Source organism: Sesamum indicum, linkage group LG11 (assembly GCF_026168435.1).
Source record: "Sesamum indicum cultivar Baizhima isolate 11 linkage group LG11, ASM2616843v1, whole genome shotgun sequence".
NCBI classification, from domain to species: Eukaryota; Viridiplantae; Streptophyta; class Magnoliopsida; order Lamiales; family Pedaliaceae; genus Sesamum; species Sesamum indicum.
The window spans coordinates 16,798,708-16,816,489 of NC_142667.1; the positions used below are offsets into that span (position 1 = coordinate 16,798,708).

At 36.4% G+C, this 17,782-nt stretch overlaps 4 protein-coding genes across 8 annotated transcripts; 1 reads left to right on the plus strand and 3 right to left on the minus strand.

Moving 5' to 3' along the window:
* Positions 1 to 721: 721 nt before the first annotated feature.
* Positions 722 to 2,313, minus strand: LOC105174615 (uncharacterized). Of its 2 annotated transcripts, XM_020697978.2 has the most exons (4): positions 2,105 to 2,313; positions 1,212 to 1,412; positions 1,064 to 1,122; positions 722 to 904 (listed from the first exon to the last, which is right to left on the minus strand). In XM_020697978.2, exons 1-3 carry the CDS (start codon positions 2,213 to 2,215, stop codon positions 1,069 to 1,071), a joined length of 366 nt encoding a protein of 121 aa, XP_020553637.1. In that variant the 5' UTR covers positions 2,216 to 2,313; the 3' UTR covers positions 722 to 904; positions 1,064 to 1,068. The 2 variants fall into 2 exon arrangements, with proteins under 2 accessions (XP_020553637.1, XP_011095074.1); XM_011096772.3 differs by lacking the exon at positions 1,064 to 1,122 and having other exon boundaries at positions 2,105 to 2,307.
* A 517-nt stretch (positions 2,314 to 2,830) lies between these two features.
* On the minus strand, positions 2,831 to 5,636 carry LOC105174616 (uncharacterized). Its single transcript, XM_011096773.3, has 2 exons — positions 5,304 to 5,636; positions 2,831 to 3,123 (listed from the first exon to the last, which is right to left on the minus strand). Exons 1-2 carry the CDS (start codon positions 5,412 to 5,414, stop codon positions 2,896 to 2,898), a joined length of 339 nt encoding a protein of 112 aa, XP_011095075.1. The 5' UTR covers positions 5,415 to 5,636; the 3' UTR covers positions 2,831 to 2,895.
* A 1,156-nt stretch (positions 5,637 to 6,792) lies between these two features.
* Positions 6,793 to 14,952, plus strand: SIEL (ARM repeat superfamily protein). 3 transcript variants are annotated; one of them, XM_088875538.1, is made up of 11 exons: positions 6,793 to 7,632; positions 8,126 to 8,206; positions 8,834 to 9,067; positions 9,315 to 9,506; positions 9,896 to 10,036; positions 10,296 to 10,385; positions 11,322 to 11,812; positions 12,373 to 13,491; positions 13,929 to 14,020; positions 14,157 to 14,476; positions 14,661 to 14,952. In XM_088875538.1, the coding sequence occupies exons 1-8, from the start codon at positions 6,985 to 6,987 to the stop codon at positions 13,289 to 13,291; spliced, it is 2,796 nt and encodes a 931-aa protein (XP_088731664.1). In that variant the 5' UTR covers positions 6,793 to 6,984; the 3' UTR covers positions 13,292 to 13,491; positions 13,929 to 14,020; positions 14,157 to 14,476; positions 14,661 to 14,952. The 3 variants fall into 3 exon arrangements, with proteins under 3 accessions (XP_088731664.1, XP_011095078.2, XP_011095076.2); XM_011096776.3 differs by lacking the exon at positions 13,929 to 14,020 and having other exon boundaries at positions 14,628 to 14,952; XM_011096774.3 differs by lacking the exon at positions 13,929 to 14,020.
* Positions 14,953 to 15,400: 448 nt separating this feature from the next.
* LOC105174618 (V-type proton ATPase subunit D) lies at positions 15,401 to 17,573 on the minus strand. Of its 2 annotated transcripts, none has more exons than XM_011096778.3 (3): positions 17,393 to 17,573; positions 16,501 to 16,563; positions 15,401 to 16,391 (listed from the first exon to the last, which is right to left on the minus strand). In XM_011096778.3, exon 3 carries the CDS (start codon positions 16,372 to 16,374, stop codon positions 15,589 to 15,591), a length of 786 nt encoding a protein of 261 aa, XP_011095080.1. In that variant the 5' UTR covers positions 16,375 to 16,391; positions 16,501 to 16,563; positions 17,393 to 17,573; the 3' UTR covers positions 15,401 to 15,588. The 2 variants fall into 2 exon arrangements, with proteins under 2 accessions (XP_011095080.1, XP_011095079.1); XM_011096777.3 differs by having other exon boundaries at positions 17,139 to 17,572.
* Between the last annotated feature and the right edge of the window lie 209 nt (positions 17,574 to 17,782).

The following is a 17,782-nucleotide window of genomic DNA, read 5'->3' on the forward strand; positions in this document are numbered from 1 at the left end:
CCAATTGTTCCCATTGAATGGGGCAGAAACCATCACCATGTGATCATTTCCAGCTCCAGTTGTTGTAGAAGAAAAGCTAGATGTATCAGTCGATGAGCTCGCCATTCTCATCAAGTGTAAGACTCAACAGAGTGAAATTGATCAGCAAACTTTGTATGCAGAGACCATCAAGATGATGGCTCTGATACCATGATAAAATCAAATATAAACTCCATGAATACAGAGACACAGAGCAAGGAAAAATGGAGGACTGAAAATCTGGTTCATTCATTCAAACAAGAACCGATATAGTCTCAGCTTAAATACAGATACAAAGCTATAACTGTGTAACAAATTGAAAACAGAAAAACAAACCAGCTGCCACCTAAGCTATTAATGCTAACTAATGAAAGTGTAAAATGTAACTAATAAAAACGTGACCAAGAGAAACACGATTTCCTCCTTATTGCAGAAACAGAGCAGTAGAAACAGAGCTAGAAGATGAGGATTTAAGTATGAAGTTCTGTTAATAATTAGAAATTCTTATGTAGATTTACAAGAGTAATTGTACAACGTTAAAACCAGAACTGAGTACTGTTGGGAAGCAGCAAGGGGTTTACTATACGAAAATCTCTGGATCAAGCAATTGGTAAGAAGGTGATAGGTGGAGTATAGAAAGATCACTGAGTGACATATTCATTCAGCCCCCATATACTCCGAGATATTCCTTCATACCAATAAGTTATGCAAGGTCATCCAAATTTATATCCCATGAGCAACATCAAATGTCCAAGATCATTAATCAGAATGCAGATACATCATTGCAATACAGCAAAGTTGTTTTGAGCATGCATTAATAGGGAATATGTGAAGAATGGAGCGTAGAAACCTAGAAGGTTGATCCATTCCACCCAAGGTTGGAACCCTGCGGAAAGAAAGTTGATGTCATGAGTGCAATCAGTGGACCGCAGAACACGAGACACTTTCAAGAACAAAGTTCATGATATAACATGCAATTGCAAACACAAGAAAAACAGGAGTTGATATATCTAATCACAGCTCTAAATAGTAAAAGATCATTTACATTATTTAGTACTGGTGTAAAGCATGCAGACATTGTGCATATTCTTGAATCTGACAGGCCTAAACAAGCAGAAGAATGCAATGAGAACATACTAGTGCGTTAATGAAACCCTTTTCTCAGTACAACCCATACAGTTCAGCTTGTTTACCTTGGTATCATAAAATTTGAGGTAGAACCGTGATTTTGGGACAGACAACTTAGACTCAAGTATGTTGGCTATAGCACCACTCAGCTTCTTGTTCACATCAGAGTTCAGACCTCCAATAGAGACGAGCTCTCCATAAGCAGCAGGCTGCTCTGTCCCTCCAAATGCCATGGGCACAGAACCCTTCAACACAATCATCACATACTGCATCAAAACAGACAAAAATTGAAGTTATTGCCCTCCGATTTACCAAAGGAAATGAATATATTAATTTTCTGTTGATAATTTGAAGTCAATCAAATATCCATGGGTAAATAAATCATTAGTAGCTACCATACAATTGCTCAATAAATTGTTTCTTAGAGCTTTCATTTCAAGAACTCAATCACCAGATATCCACAGCCAAAAACCACAGAACATATAAACCAACACTAATGTCAGCCAACTATAATGTAAGCACATAATCACATTTAATACTTAGACCACCAGCACAGTAAATCCTGAGCAATATTGAGAGTGCAATGCGTTATCTCATTTTCACAGAGTCCCAACTATGCAATGCATCTATGGCAGCTGAAGGAGCATATCTCAATAACAGATGGAAAATTCCATCGATTTCACCCGCGATTTTCATAAATCCTACCTTTCCTACACATAAACACGTTCTCTGGCAGCACAAGGTTCAGAAATACCACGAAAGCGAAATTACATAACAGCAAATGCATCAATCTTTCAACATAAACAATCAGTGAGACATAAATCGATAACATCAATCCTACGCACGAATAAAATACTCCACCCTCAGTATACCGTAATCAATATAGGTCCAAATTCCGCAAACTATAAAATCATAATTATGTAAAAAAAACAAAAAAAAGTATGAAAAAATCACAGACAGCCTCGGGTTTGCCGATGAGCTTGGCAACAGTGGAGGAGGCTTCAGAGAGGATGGAGGAGGTGTCTACGCCCTCCAGGCTCACGTTAGTGGACAGGTTCAAACACGGCATCGTTTCGCGAAACCCTTGCTTGCTTTTCTCGCCCTCACCTCTTTCTTCAGCTCTGCAATTTGCACAAAAAACACAAAGCAAGAGTAGCTAGTAGCTAAGTAGGGGATGGTTTGTATTCCTATATTGCCCTTGAATTGTGATTCACCAAAAACGCCTTTCTCCCTTGATGCTTCGCAATTCACTAAAGCGTATTAACGTTTTTATCAAATTCAGTACTTTGCGACAAGATATTTGTAGTAAGTGAAACAATGTTTTACAACTTCATAATAATAGTTCAAAAAATAAGATTATTTGATCCGGTCGTAATCCATAGGCTGATGGTCGGGACCTTAAACAAAAATAATTAATGAAGCTTCTGAGAGTGGGTTGGTTGGCTTTTATAAAAATCATCCGACCTAATTTCATATTTAATTTGATTCTAAAACCCGATGCTTAAAAAAACATATTAATGGTTCGGTCTTCACAGGTGGCATTATAAGTACATGTATTATTTACACACAAAAAAATAAAATCATTTAAATTAAATATGTTTTTTAAATTTTATTCATCATAGGATAAAAATATTTACTAAATTATATAGGTCTTATTTATCTTTTAAGAGAAAGCATTTAGAAATACACGGAGGACGCAACGGTAGGTCATTATTGTAACTGAGAAAGACAGGACAAAACTTGGTAGAGTTACAACTTGGGGCTCCTGCGGCCCATTGTGGTATCAAAGACCTTGAGGACAAACCTAGTCCTAGGAATGCAAAGTTTGTTCTCTAAAATTGAACCAATTGTGGCGATCAGCTTTCTTTTCACTTCACTGTCGATGCCACCCATTGCTACAATTTCGCCCAATGCCGCAGGTTCTTTGTTCCCTCCGAATGTAAGGGCTACCGATCCTTTCACCAGAATCATCACAAACTGTAAAACTCATTATCACACAATATTAGACTGTCGTAGGTTGGTGGACTAAACAATGTTGGTTCTTTTTGGTGGGGCCAGAGAAAACGTAATATAATCATGGTAAATACAACCAAAAAATATTACATAATTATATCAAATAGAATATTCGTAATTATGCTTAATTTTATGGGAGATTGTTGTAATTTATCCTATAATCATAGATGAGAGATCCACTAAAAAAATATAAAATTGCACTTTCTCTCAAAAAAAAATTAAATATACTAATTTTTACTTTACCGGATCATTTACTATTAGGGTTTGAACAAAAAATTATCAATGTTTACATAAATTTTTAATTTTATCACTCATTTTAATATTTTCATGTGTATTTTATACTTATAAATAAATAAATATATTTTAGATATATGATATGAGGTTAATATCATTACATTCATCTTAATACAAATGATTGCATGGGAACATTAAATGAAATGTAGAATTAAAAATTTATATAATTTTTTACTAATGTCGATATTTTGCGTTCAGATCCTAATGAAAGAAGATCAAGTGTAAACAATAAATTGTCAGACAAGATGTAAATACAATATAAAAATTCTTTACAGAAAAATATAATATTACATTTTAAAAAGAGAGGTAAATATAATTAACCCTAAAATAAATTACTGAATAACAAATAATCTCATTGCGTAGGGCAGTAGGCATAAATGAGTTCTTCACCCTCGTGTGAAATAAATCATAATATAATTTGGTGTTTGGTGTTATCTAAAATGTTTTATTATTAGTCAATTATAGCCTATAAGACTATCAATTAACATAACCATTTTCTTTTCTTTAAACACCCCAGAGCCTTAACATCAACAAAAATTAAATGTTATCATATTTTTTCTACATTTAGCGTGTCGACTTAAAAAATAAATAAATAAATAAATGGGAAGGGCAACCTAGTTGCATTTGTTTGAGAAGAAAAACGTGGCACCAATATTTCAATCGATAATACTAACAAAATAAAATACTAATCTTACTTAAACAAGATAAATACTTATGCTTCTAGTAATATTTGAATTCTTCAAAGTCGTGTTTTAGAATAAAGTATAAGATGAGAAAACGTGACAATTTTACTATTTGTTTTGATATTATATATATATATATATATATATATGCATACATTATGAAATTGCTTCTTATAGTAGGGACAGTGACATGTTACCTACGGGTTCAGCTAAATTACTACACTATCTACTCTACTTGTGGTGATAACATCAAAATGAATCATAACTATCCTATTGTTTAGCTAATATTATGTCAATGCTAGACTTGTCCATTTTCTATTTAATTAATAGTGTATCAAAATTGATTATGTAGGGGGTCATGCTTAGTAAACAAAGGCAGAACAAAACTTAAGATTAGTGACAAACAAGAGCATTCAATTTCTTTTGTTTCAAATCTTTGTTTAATTATTTTTAATGTGTATAAAAATTATATCGTCTTTTAACACATTTTTGTATATATAATATGAATAAAAGATACAACAGAATTTGAAATATAAAAATTCATCATAAAATAATGAGGTTGATTAGCCAAGAATTAAAGCAGAAAGGTTTTATTTCATTCCTCGGGTATCTGAACGAGCTTGTAAGTTTTTGAAAATATCTTATAACTGATTGTACATTTAGCAATTTTTTCAAAATGATAAGTTTATAAACACAAAAAGACAAGGTATCATTATTTTTTTCTTTGAAAAAGAATAAGGAGTTGGTGTTTTTATAGAGCGAGATGCCAACCAAACCAAATGTTGACGGCGTGTTTTTATCCAAACTGGGTGGTGCGAAGAAATGGAGGATGATTAAGAAGGATGAGTTGATGGATAATGAAGCAAACACATCCCTAAATAGTAAATCCATTCCCCTTGTGATATCTTAACAGTTCCGACACTCATCCCTCCACCCACCCATCATACAAAACTGCACTTCCAATTCTCAATTATTGGGCTATAAAACTTCTCTAACCACAGAAACCCGAAATCAACCTCAAATTCATCAACAATATATATATGTATATATGCGTGTGAGCGTGTGTATATATATATATATATATATATATATATAGAGAGAGAGAGAGAGAGAGAGAGAGAGAGAGAGAGAGAGAGAGAGAGAGAGAGAGACAGAGATGATGCATACGTTCTCGGGCTTCCCGACGATCTGAGAAACAGCTTTTGTGAGGTCAGAGAAGAGGGAATCAGTGTCGACTCCGTGGAGGTTAACGTTAGTAGAAATGTCAAGACAAGGCATCCTCTTTGCTCTTGGACAATTGTGAATCCCAAGTGTGTTTGGTGTGGTGATAGTATGTGTTTTTGGTGTGCGTGCTGATTGTTATTTATAGACTGAAATGGGGTTTGAGGTCACCTACACAGCCAATGCATTCAATTTGACTGGTTTTCTATTAAGATCGCCGTTTCCTATTTGGTACCAGGAGGCCGGAGGGGGGAGTAGTCAATTGCGTCCTATATAGACTTCTTTTTCAAAATTTGGTTAGACAATATTTCTTCTACGCATTAACTGTTCATCCTTTTCAATCTGACTTTCCAAAATGTACTTTTCTGTTTTTTTTTTTGTTATTACAAAATTTGTTATCATGTAAAACAATTGGACTTAACCGTCTTTTTCTTTTTTTCCGGGCATATATCCAATAAACTCACGCGCACACACACACACACTTAAATTCAAATATAAGATTTTTTTTAAGAAGTTTTGAACATAAATTATTGGATTATTCTCCCAAAAAATCAATTGGAGTTTACCTTAATAATATCCAAAATCAATAATACAACTGGATCACTCAAAATCTAATAAAATAAGGTTGTTATATCATGTTGTGGTGGGTAACATGTGCAATTATAGAGAGTTGCTTGTAAATATATAGTGCAACTCATTCACTCAAACAAAGATGTAAGATTTGGGGTTTTCTATGGTCGACTTTAATATATTATATCTTTTAATTGAACCCAAAAAAAAAAACAAAAGTTAACTTTCACATGAAATTGTTACTTATATAATATGTTAATAAAAACAAGAGTTAACTTTTTAACATATAAACATATGACAATAAAATATGAAAAGCTCCACAAAAATTTAATGATATTTCAATTGCGTTTCATATGAGATAGTCCACTTTTGTACGATAAATATTAGGAATAGTTACATTTCAATTTCTTGACATTTGATGTAAATTACACGTAAATTTCTGTAGTTTGGGAAATTACATCTAACACTCTTGATATTTGCTTCCGTCTAACGTATAGATTCATCCGTTAGTCAAAATTTATCGAAATTGTTGATATTAACGAAAAGAAAAAATAGAAAAAAAATCTATATTTACATCCGATTGACTTATTATTAATTTATTATAGATCAAACCTCAATGACATTAGATGTAATTTTTTAAATTATAAAGAATTTACATATAATTAAACAAACCTCAAGAAGAGGGTTTAATGATCCCTAAGTATTATTATAATTGATTATTTTAGGAGGAGGGGGGGGGGGGGTGGGGGCCGGGGGCAGGGGTGCCAGCCCCTGGATTGCTAAATGATTTGTACATTAATTATAATTATACATCTAATTTTCGGGGTGGGCCCCATGGGGTATAGAGTGGGGTTGGGGGGGAAGGGTTTACGAATCCCTTTGATTGCTAGAAAATCTGTATGCATGCTCCGTGTAACTTTCTATGGTGGCGGTGGCGGGTGGCCTATTTTATTGGTTTAAATTGTAAATACAAATAATTTTTTGGTTCAAATTGTAAATTCGGAAACTGTCGCAACTCTTTCTCTTCAGTCTTTCTGTTGTTCGCCGGCCACTACTGATGGAACACCGCCTCCTCTCGGTCACCCACAGCAGACTCAGAGAAGACAACAATCTCTCCCCCAAATCCGCAGCCGCCGTCCTCTCTCTCATCACCAACCCATTTACTTCAGACTCCACTCTCTCTTCTCTGTTAGAAGCTCTAGTTCTCCGCCTCCACAACCCCAATTCTAATTCTGACCACCAGAAAGTGCTCTCCCTCCTCTCCGCTCTCTCCCATCACCACCCCCGCCTGGGCCACCGTATTGCCGCCGCAGCACACGCATTCATCCTCCTTCCCTCCACCCCCACTCCCTCCCTACCCCACGCCCTCTCTCTTCTCGACCCGGCACATCCTTTCCAGACCGACCCGTTTTCCGACGAGTCTCTCTTTCTCTCGCTCTGCTTCTGGCAGTGCGTGAAAACAAGGAGATGGATACTGAGAAATCTGAGTAAATTTCGCGTGAGGCCGTCGGTGTTGATTACGGTTCTCCTGGGGTTTACCAAGGACCCATATCCGTATATAAGAGAAGCTGCATTGGATGGTTTGGTTATGTTGAGTAATGGTATTGTGGTGGAGGATCCAAGTCTGGTTGAAGGTTGCTATTTTCGTGCTGTGGAGCTTCTGTTTGACGCGGAGAAGTCTGTGCGACTTTCGGCTGTTCGCGCGGTATGATTTTGGCAGTACGAACCCTGAATGTATTTACATGATATATCCGTTTCTTTTCTGCTTAGCTTAAACTCTTTCTTGGACTTCTTGCCCATATTTGAAACACAGTTAAAGGCTTGGAAAACTAAAACTAAGCCTCAGTCCCAGCAAGGCATGCTCCTGGCATTTTTTGTTATTTTTGCTTTGGGTAGAAGGCATAAATTGTATAACAAGCATATCTTCTCAAACTTTCCTATTCATTTGTTTTTCTCTTTTTAGAACTATTAATTCACCTACAGGAAATCCTGTTTGGTCATGTGAATTGAGAGGCAGTCTCTTTGTTTTATGTAATTGGGCTGAAATTTATTTGCTGATATTGATTGTGCTATACTGGATTGGAATTAAAATTTCTTTGTTTTAATTCTAAAATAAAGTATTGCTGAAAATGTTCATATTAAGTGCTCTCTACTAGCTCATATCCATACCTAATAGTTTTCTACCCCCTTGGTTCCAGGTCAGTGAGTGGGGACATTTGCTTCTGGCATTGAAGGGAGATAAAACTCAAAGAGAATGGTCAGATGCATTATTTGTACAGGTACCTTGTTTCTCCTTTTGCATTGTAACTTGAAAGTTGAATATGTCATAAGACAAATTCATGATCTCTTCCAGATAATACACACAGCATAAACACAATATCATAACATGGTGAGCGCAATGTAAAATGTCAATAAGGTTGGCAGTGGAGTTGAACATGCCTAGCAAGATACTGAGGCATGCTACTGAACCATTGTCACTTCTGGGCATATAAACTGTAGATGTACTCATGGATAAATGGTTGTAGATTTTATAATTTCAGATAAGACTTCTTGACAATCATTCCAAATATTCCACCTATTGTATGTTATGTGTCTGTGAATTTTGTTATGGATTTGTGCTCTAGGATTGGATATTCCAGATACTTATAGACTCTGATTTTAAATGCTTCCTTGAGAGTGTTGGTTTAGAGTTCTTTTCATGATGTTAGTACTCTCTCTGAATGCCTTGAAAATTTCATCTGGTATTATAATTTTTGTTCATGGCATAAAGAACATTGGTTTTCTTGATTTCGTTAATGATTAATGATTTTGTTATTTATATTTCAGGGGTTATGTTGCTGGTCACTAGCTATTATGTTCTATGCACTTTTCTTTGTCTACTGATTTTGTTGCACATACTCCTACAGCTCTGTTTGATGATAAGAGACACGGATGCGGAGATAAGGGTTGCAGCCTTTAATGCACTTGGAAAGATTCGAACTGTTTCTGAGGATATCCTGCTACAAACGTTGTCTAAGAAGACTTTGGCAGCAACCAAAGAAAAAAAATACCCAGGCCAGTACACTGCCAAACTATTTAACATACCAGCAACTGCTGCTGCATTTACTTTTGTTCATGGATTGGAGGATGAATTTTATCAGGTAACATCTTATTGCTTTAATCATTCCATTTGGTGGCACCTCTTCCAAAGGGGTTTAGATGTTACATTTTATGCTTCATTTCTTGTATATGGATGGGTAACGGTTCATGGATGGAAATGCCATTTATCCAACAGAGTGTCATGCCTGTTATCTCTTGATCACTCATTAGCCATTCCCTTCCATTGAATAATTTTCTGGACAATATATGGGTGGCTGGTTATGAATATTGTCGACTTCTTTACTTCAGGTCAGAAGATCTGCTTGTCATGCTCTGCAAATGCTAACGGTCCTTTCCGCTGAATTTTCTGGTGGTGCTGTACACGTGTTGATGGATATACTCAATGATGACTCGATGGTCGTGCGATTTCAAGCTTTGGAGACTCTGCATCATATGGCCATGCATGACCATCTCAAAGTGGAAGAATCTCACTTGCACATGGTACGTTCTAGATCCATCTTACAGTATGTTGCGATTATCTTGTTCATAAAAAAATACTGGTTTATTGTTCAGTTCATTGTAAGTTCTTGATCCATCTCAAAATGCCATATGAATATCAGGATTAGAAAGAATTTATCTGTTCTGTTCCTTATAAATGGTAAATTCTTGATCCATATTTAAAAAGAGCATGATTGCCTGCTTTTGCTATCTGTAATTATTTAATCTGTCATTTGAGATTATGCATGTATTGGAAAATATTTGTGGCTCTGTGTATCCAGTTGTCCTTCCCTTCCGTTCTGTTGTCTTCTATTTATAATAACCATAGTCAAGTTGACATGCAATGCATGAATATGGATGTGGATTCATTTGAACTTGTTAGTTGATTGCAGTTCTTTGGCACTTTACTTGATAACAATGGCTTGATAAGGTCTGCTGCGAGGAAGGCTCTCCAGTTCACTAAGTTGCAGAAGTTGGCAATGTTTAGATCATGCGTCAATGGTCTTATAAAGAACTTGGAACTGTATCCACAGGTAGGTCTGTTTCTTTTCAGAATCTGTGCGTATCTCAAAAATGAATATAATACGTGTAAATGTAACCCATCATCAGGACAATCTGATGCTATTTGTTTGTCAATGAAAAGTCAAGAACTAAACCAGATGCTAGAGTTCCAAACTCTTGCTTGATCTTTGGTGGGAATATGCCATATAATGTAATAGTTCCAGTCTTTTTGTGGACTTCCATTATGTCTTTTCTTTATTAAGTTTAATCTCTCTTGAGCCGATATTGCAGGATGAAGCTGAAATATTTAATGTTTTATACAAAATTGGTCGAACGCATGGAAAATTTGTGACCAGCATCATACATGAGGTTTCTCAAGAGGTCAGTAGATGTTCAATATTTCTCAGTAGATCTATCCCTTTGGTGCTATTTCAGAAGAAGAATAAAAATTAACAGTAGGCTGTTATTAACTCCTTATTGAAGGAATGTGTGAATTGTAAGTTTCAGATGCTTCCTTCTGGCAATTTTTAATTGGTCCATACCAGATATTTGTAACATTTTTGCCTGAATTGAACCTTATGCTGGATCTGGCCTTGATTAGGGACCTTCCTGTTTCTCTAAGATCTTCAGCTCTGATTTCAGACTAGGGTACTGATCTGAGTTATTCATGTTTTCAAGCAGTCCAAATGTTCTACTTTAATAGTTTATGCCCTGAAAATGGCAAAAATATACCAGTATACATTGTCTGTTCACCAACTGTCTAGCTGACTGATCATGATCTTGTGGTTTGGAAAATTAAGCATATAGACTGAGTTGCATAATTAGATTTGATTTACTCTCCATGGTTTATTTTCTTTTTTTAATTGTTGGAGCTGTTATAAGAAATAGTCAAATTGAACTGAAATTAAAGCCTTGAACACAAAAAATATATGGAATCCTAATTTGCAAACAATTGAGAAAGTGTGTCAGAGTGGTTAAGAAGCTTGTACTTCTAACTGGTGGAACTTAGTTTTCCTAAAAAATTTGAGGGCTTCTCTCGCTGTCTGTCCTTTTGAAAAACCATACTTTTGCTTCAATTTATGTGGTCCAGGCTGACTACTGAATAAGCATTGTGAAACTTTCTTCCTATGGTCTTTGATACCTCTTGAAGATTTCAAAAATCATGCCATAAAAGTCTTCTTGCTGTGGTCTTTCTTGAAGGTTCAAAAGTTTCCTTAATTTTGAATTGCAACAAGTAGTTCTTGTTTGAGTTGAAGTAGTTGATTTTATAAATTTGTTTGTTTGCTTACTTGATTTATGATATGATTAATGCCCCAGTTAGAGCCTTCTTTTGATGGCAAGTTGAGTTTTGACAAAAAGAGGACAGCTGCATTGTTAGTGCTGGCCATCTCAGCTCCAGTGTCACTTGAAAGAAGTATCTGCAGCATTCCTCCACGGATTTATTCTTATGCAGTTACACTGTTGGGTAGACTATCCAGTGGTCTTGTTCATGTGATGGACCAGAATACCCTTTTAGCTTATTTGTCTCACTGCAGCAAATTCACTTTTGCCTCTACTTCTGAAAATTTTGAAGGGGAATTACTGAATTTTGATTTGAAGAATAGCTTTACTCACTTGTGGAAAAAAAGTGATGCTATCAGTTTTCCTGAGTCAATGGAGCTGAAGAAAGTTACCACCCCAGTTCATGGTTACTTGCTCAATTCACATATTAAAGCAACAAGCTGCGTTGAAATTGTCCTCCGGAAAGTTGTGGAGTTGTGGCCATTGATAAAACTTCGATGCATGAACGATGTAGTTCAAACACTGAGGTAAAACATTGTTGCATTCAAAGAATTGAAGGTGGCTTCTCATTCCCTGCTATTCTAGAGTCTTGGAGCCTCATTTATCAGAAGTGCTAAAAAGTTCACTTTTGTATAACTCAACAAGTCCATGATAATATCACTCTTATGGTGCAAAGACATTGTGGCAGGATAATGATGGTAGTTAAGGGATGAACCTTTTTTCCATATTGGACCATTTGCTTGAGTAAGTGGAAATTGGTAAAACATGCTTAATTTAAGATCATAATTTCTTTATGTTTTCCTCAAGATTGGTTGACACAGAAGAAAGCTATGTTGTTGTATAAGTTTTACCTCAAGTCACGGATCTTCATTTTTCTTGGGCTGATTTTTTATAGAAGGGAAGAAGTCAGATATGAATGTCATTTTGATTCTGTTTTCTGACATGCTTATTTATTTATTTATTTTTTAAAATTTTGTTGCACTTGCAGTTTATGCATAGTCTCTATCATTCTTCATTCCTCTCTCTTGGAATGCTTTCCTATTTGATAGTACTAGTAGTAACATGTTGCAATGGTTTGCATGTGCAGGAGCTGGAAAGAAGAGCTGAGAAATTTTTCTTGCAACTCACGGCATCCTGCTGGCGTTTTGGGTTTTGCTTTGAGATACTTGCATGTCATAAAATTGCTTGGAAAGGCTTGGGCCTGTTATTTTTCTCAGAGAAATCTCCAGTTCACTGAGATGGGAGTTTTGGAGGCCCTGTTGCATAAAATGGAAAGCAGACTGAAAGAGATACTATGTAGGCATGCAGGTCTGAGCAGAGGGGAAAAATTGCATATCCTAGAGCTAATGCTTGTGGCTTATACATTGAGATTGTCCTGCGGAGTGACTTCCTATTTCGAGGATTACATAAACAAGCTTAAAAATGTCCTTTGTCGTGTGGAATATCTTCAGAAAGAAGGATTAGTTGAACTTTCTCATTTTGTAAATGAGCTTCAGAATATATCCTGTGAAATTGGCCACTCCGAAGATGGGTTCATTTACAAGTTGGACAGGCTTCAGAAGTCTCTTAACCTTTTCTCCCTGAAGCATATTGTGTTATCCGGAGAACTCAAGTACCTTGATGCTGAAGTGGATGTCTGTGACAATGAGTTCCAAAATCCTCTTCCTTTTATTCCAGGGCTACCTGTTGGCATACCATTTGACATCACATTGTATAACATTTCTAGCGAAACCAGATTGTGGATTACAACTACTCTTGGTGAAAAATCAGCTCAGTTTGTTTTCCTAGATTTGAGTGAATTTGGAGGTAGCAACGAAATGAGGAGATTTACATTTCTCTCTCCTTTCTTTAGGACACCTTTAGCAAAACGCTTCTCGTTGAAAGTTTCTATTGCTATGGAATGCTTGTCTGAGGACCAACACTTCAAGCATTGTAATGGGCCAAAACATGAGCTTATTCACCTTTGCAAAGGAAAAGAAGTTCATCTATCCATGCCTGTTAAATAATGGATAGTGTTCCATGTTGCTTGGTTGGACTATTATGCAGCCATGTGGTCTGAATCCTGCTGTGTAAGTGCGAGCCATCTACTTGCTTAGAGTTTTGGAATTTTGTCAAAGCCGGTGATACTGTGTTTGCTGATGGCTTGAGAAATTTGTTCATCAGTCATAGACAAGTGGTTCTACATAAGCTGCCTGCAAATTATCAGGTAATGGAGGCCTCTGCCACATTCTTAAGATAAAGGGTTAATTACATTTACACCCCCTGGCTTATGGTCTGTTTACATAAACCACCGCTGTCTTTTGCATAATTAGAGAAACTACGCTTGACAGTAAAAAAATAGGGATAATTTGTGTAATGATGCTAAAGTTTTTAGGGGTGTGTGTAATTTTTAAAAAAAATACTGGGTGGTTCCTGTAAGTGATAATGTTATTTTGGTGGGTGCCTGTGTAATTATCTAAAAGCTAATGGTGGTTTGTGTAAACAAGCTATAGGTCAAAGGGTGTAAATGTAATTATCCCTAAAATATAATATCTTAGTTTAAAATATACATGTTTCATTGTTTCTTAATTGCTGAGTTTCGCTTGTAGTTCTGCTTTCCTTGAGGAAAGACAATGTTTAAATGCTTTTACCTTGTCCAAACAGGCCCACATGTACTTTGGGTGTTTGAGAAATACATAAAACGTGCCGGGTTGCTGTGAGTTCATATTTCCTTTGTGGGGCATGTTTTCTCTTAGGTTAATTATTAACATCTCCTTACTCAATATGATTGCCTTTAGTTCAATATTTCAAATTCATTAGATTTGAGATGCACTAACATTTCATTTTTCTCTACTAAAATGTTGACAAGCAGTTCATTGTTTTCATAAACAGGATTTGCATTTGTTTTTATGAGATGTCATTATTAGTTTGCAAGGATGATGAGTTGAGCCGCAAGGAGATAGCTGGTAGTTTATGCGGATTCCTCTATTCCCAAGTTTTGAGAAATGAGGAATGATTATCCCACCTTTCAGAAACATCACCTGCCAATGGCCCAAATTTTCCAAGAGCTGAAAATCTGTACTGTTCAAAATCATCTCGAGCTCACCTTCTCGCAAGTTCAGCATACTCTACCTTGCTAGTTTGCAAAAGATGCAGTGCTGCATAAGCCAAGTATTCACAGAGCAGCAGCACACCTTGTTGAGCTCCACATGGTAATCCTGGCTATTGCCATATAAATATTTAGTGTATAGAGATACTTGGGGGACGTAAACATAGTGGATACAACTGTTTGTTCCAAATTTTGATAAACATTTTCTGGAACCTCTTTATGAAAGGTGATATTCTCTGTTACCTGGTGCACAGCACTTAAAATCGTGTGACATGTCGTGGTTGCAGTGCGAAAAGTGAACCAGTAAAACTCCACATGGGGGAGAAGGCCAGAAGGATCTTGAGGCTGTGATGACCAGGTCATCAAGAAATTGCGGGAGGAATTAGGAATTAGAACTCTCACGGCTACATCTCGTCTATGTTGCGGTATTTCCAAGCTCTCAAGGGAAAATAAGTTTGTTTTCTGAATTAAACACCTTCCGTTTAGCAAGTATTATTCTAGATTTTCCTTAATGCGGGTTTTGTTATCACCTAAAAATCTCAGGTTTGCCAATGCCATTTGTTCACTGTCTTTCATTCAGTATGCGGTTATTCATCTTAGATTAGAGCTTTTTAACTTTGAGATTTCTCAGTTACTGTTGTGCAAAAGAGAGATCGGATTTCTTAAGCAATTTTATCTAGGTTGAAGGCGAAAAAATATTACTCTATATTACATTTCCAGAACAAAAATAAGAGGAGGGTAACACACCAGAGTTCATCTTTCAGTACCCGTGCCCAAAAAATCCAGTTCTAAATTTTGGTGTGGGTCATTTTCTGACAACTCGGATTAACATCAGATTCACAGAGAAGGTTCGAGCTCCATCCAACTGACTTCACATCTTTGATTAACATCAAGGGTTGAGTAAAACTTTCAGGTTCTTCTTTCTGATGATTTAGAACTTCCACAGTTCAATGGACTATTGATGGTTCAAATGCACCATTAAGCTGTCAAACGAAGAAGCAGTCCCGTATAGGTAGATCAGACAATCTTGAGCCAGCAAAATTCTCATGGTCACTGGGGTTACAGATTGATGAATAAACACAAGCACACATACAGCCCTTATTCTGAGAAATATATCCCGTCCACCAAATAATACTGTTAGCCCTTCTAAATATGAAAACAAGGACCCAGCAAAGCAAACAGTGTTAAGTTGCAGAAATCAAACTAAAATCCATTTCAAAAAATTATATCCTCATCTTTCTGGGCAGCCTGGGATAACATGTCATGGGCTGAACTAACAGAAATACCCCTCCTCAGAGAAATTTCCTCAACGAACTTCTCTTCTGCATATGCCTTAGCAGCTTCACGTTGCTTTTCAACCTCTCTCCTCTTGTAACCTTGTATCTTTTTCAGCCTAAAGAAATCCTCTCTTTCCAACTCATCTAACTCTCCTTTGATGTAAGTTATTGTATTTTCTAACCGTGGCTTGACAACATTCTCCAGTGCATTGACCCTGCGATTTGTGGTCTTGATTGCTTCATCAAGAGTTAAGAATGATGTTTGGAGAGTAGCAAGCTCCACAAGCAGCTCAATAGCTTTCACGTATGCTGTGCGGCAAGCTTGCACCTGCTGCCCGCCTCTTGCCAGTCCAGTCAAGTCATTCTTAGTCTCTCCATCAATGAAATATTCAAATTTTGGAAGTTTTACACCTGCAACATTTTCCTGATGCGATCGGACCTTGAGTGCTGCACTCTGGACATTTTCCTGAACGATGTGCTTGATGTTCTCACCTGCAACATATTTAGCTTCCGTAAGGGCAAAGGAGGAATTTTTCATGATATCTCCCATTGATTCTTTTGTTGATACAATTTTCTTCAGAATCTGCCGAAACTGCACAGTCAAAGCATCACTCTTCTTCTTGAGCAATGCATGTCCTCTTGTGGCCCCAACAAGTCGAGCTTTCATCACTCCAAGCATTGTAACAGTAGGAACAACATTTAAACGCTGGCTCTGTCCGGACATCTTGTCAAACTTTATGCCTGAGAAGAGAAAACGAGTAATGGTAAGCATTAATCAACGAAGCGGACATTTGTCTTATAGCTGCATAATACCAGCATGCCTGAGCTTGAAGATAAATCTGTGATATACCTCTATGAAAACACTCTCCTTTTCAACCCCTTGTGGTATTATTTGCTTATTCTTCCTTTACACCTGGAACAACCACAATAAAGCATGCAATGTTATGATCAATAGTACACAACTGTATTGTGAACCGGCTAAATTAGCGGACAGTTTGATGACTACACCAAAATCCAACTCATTATTCTTCATCAAATTCACATTTTACTTTATCCATATTACTCGACAAAAACGCAGAAGATCTGGAAACGGAAAAACGGAAAACCATCTATGACAAACTGAACTGTGTCTCAAAGACAATCTTTTGACTGTATTTGCAAGTGCAACAATTGAAACCAAACAAAATTCCTGATGCACCTGAAGGGTCCAAGAACCAGCTGAATTTTGAGTAAAAGAAGGCGAAAACTAACTATAATGCTATGAATTGCTAAAAGATAGTAAAACATTGAATTTTGCATCACTTTTACACTTTCCATATACTTAATGAGGAAACACCAAACTTTTGGCGTGGGTCATTTTCTGACAACTCGATCCCTCCTTCCCCCCAAATTTTCCTTCTTGGCGAGTCTTAACTACCAAAAGCAAAATTAACAATGATAATAATAATGCAGCAAATCATGCTCGTCGTGAGATGTTTAGAGAAATACCGTATGATCTCAATTCCGCACCAATTTCAGATCACGGAAAACCAAGTCGAAATTCAAAGCCAATTGAAGGCCAACCCTCAAGCCAATGTCAGATCAGCAAAATTATAAAAGAGAATGTATCTTGAAAATTCCCAAGAAATTTGAACGACATACGGCAACTCCAAAATCAAGCAAAACAAACTCGAAACCAAATACCAGAATAAGATGAACAGAATGATTGGATGAAGAAGATGATCAGGCTTCCGAGAGTGTACCTCAATGAAAACGAGAGAAGGAAGAAAAACAGCAAAATTGAAGCATAAATAGGGCTAGAATTGGGGAGCAGTTGAAGAGGAGAGAAAAGAAGAGAAAGAGTTGCAGACGACGACAAAGTTGGAACAAACAGTAATTGGTATTAAATAAGATAGCAATGTGATGTGGAGTTATTAATTTTATCATCTTCTACTTCTACTACATCATAATATAAACTCCACTCAATCAATCAACAGCCCGACGAATGAATCCTTACGGACCAAACTAATCCTTAGGGCTAGATTTTCAAATCAATAGAAAATTCTTCTACCAATTGAGCTGGAGGCCCAGTTTCAGTTATGTCTTTGGTTTGGGCTTTTGGGAATTAAAGATTGCAAATCTAAAATAATAAA

Coding starts and splice junctions, on each gene's coding strand:
- LOC105174615 (XM_020697978.2), bottom strand. CDS start 2,215: ATGCCGTGTTTGAACCTGTCCACTAACGTGAGCCTGGAGGGCGTAGAC. Junction 1,413..2,104: donor TCATCGGCAAACCCGAGGCT/GTCTGTGATTTT, acceptor GTTTTGATGCAG/TATGTGATGATTGTGTTGAA. Junction 1,123..1,211: donor TCAAATTTTATGATACCAAG/GTAAACAAGCTG, acceptor CTGCTTGTTTAG/GCCTGTCAGATTCAAGAATA.
- LOC105174616 (XM_011096773.3), bottom strand. CDS start 5,414: ATGCCTTGTCTTGACATTTCTACTAACGTTAACCTCCACGGAGTCGAC. Junction 3,124..5,303: donor TCGTCGGGAAGCCCGAGAAC/GTATGCATCATC, acceptor TGAGTTTTACAG/TTTGTGATGATTCTGGTGAA.
- SIEL (XM_088875538.1), top strand. CDS start 6,985: ATGGAACACCGCCTCCTCTCGGTCACCCACAGCAGACTCAGAGAAGAC. Junction 9,507..9,895: donor AAGAATCTCACTTGCACATG/GTACGTTCTAGA, acceptor AGTTGATTGCAG/TTCTTTGGCACTTTACTTGA. Junction 10,386..11,321: donor TACATGAGGTTTCTCAAGAG/GTCAGTAGATGT, acceptor TTAATGCCCCAG/TTAGAGCCTTCTTTTGATGG.
- LOC105174618 (XM_011096778.3), bottom strand. CDS start 16,374: ATGTCCGGACAGAGCCAGCGTTTAAATGTTGTTCCTACTGTTACAATG.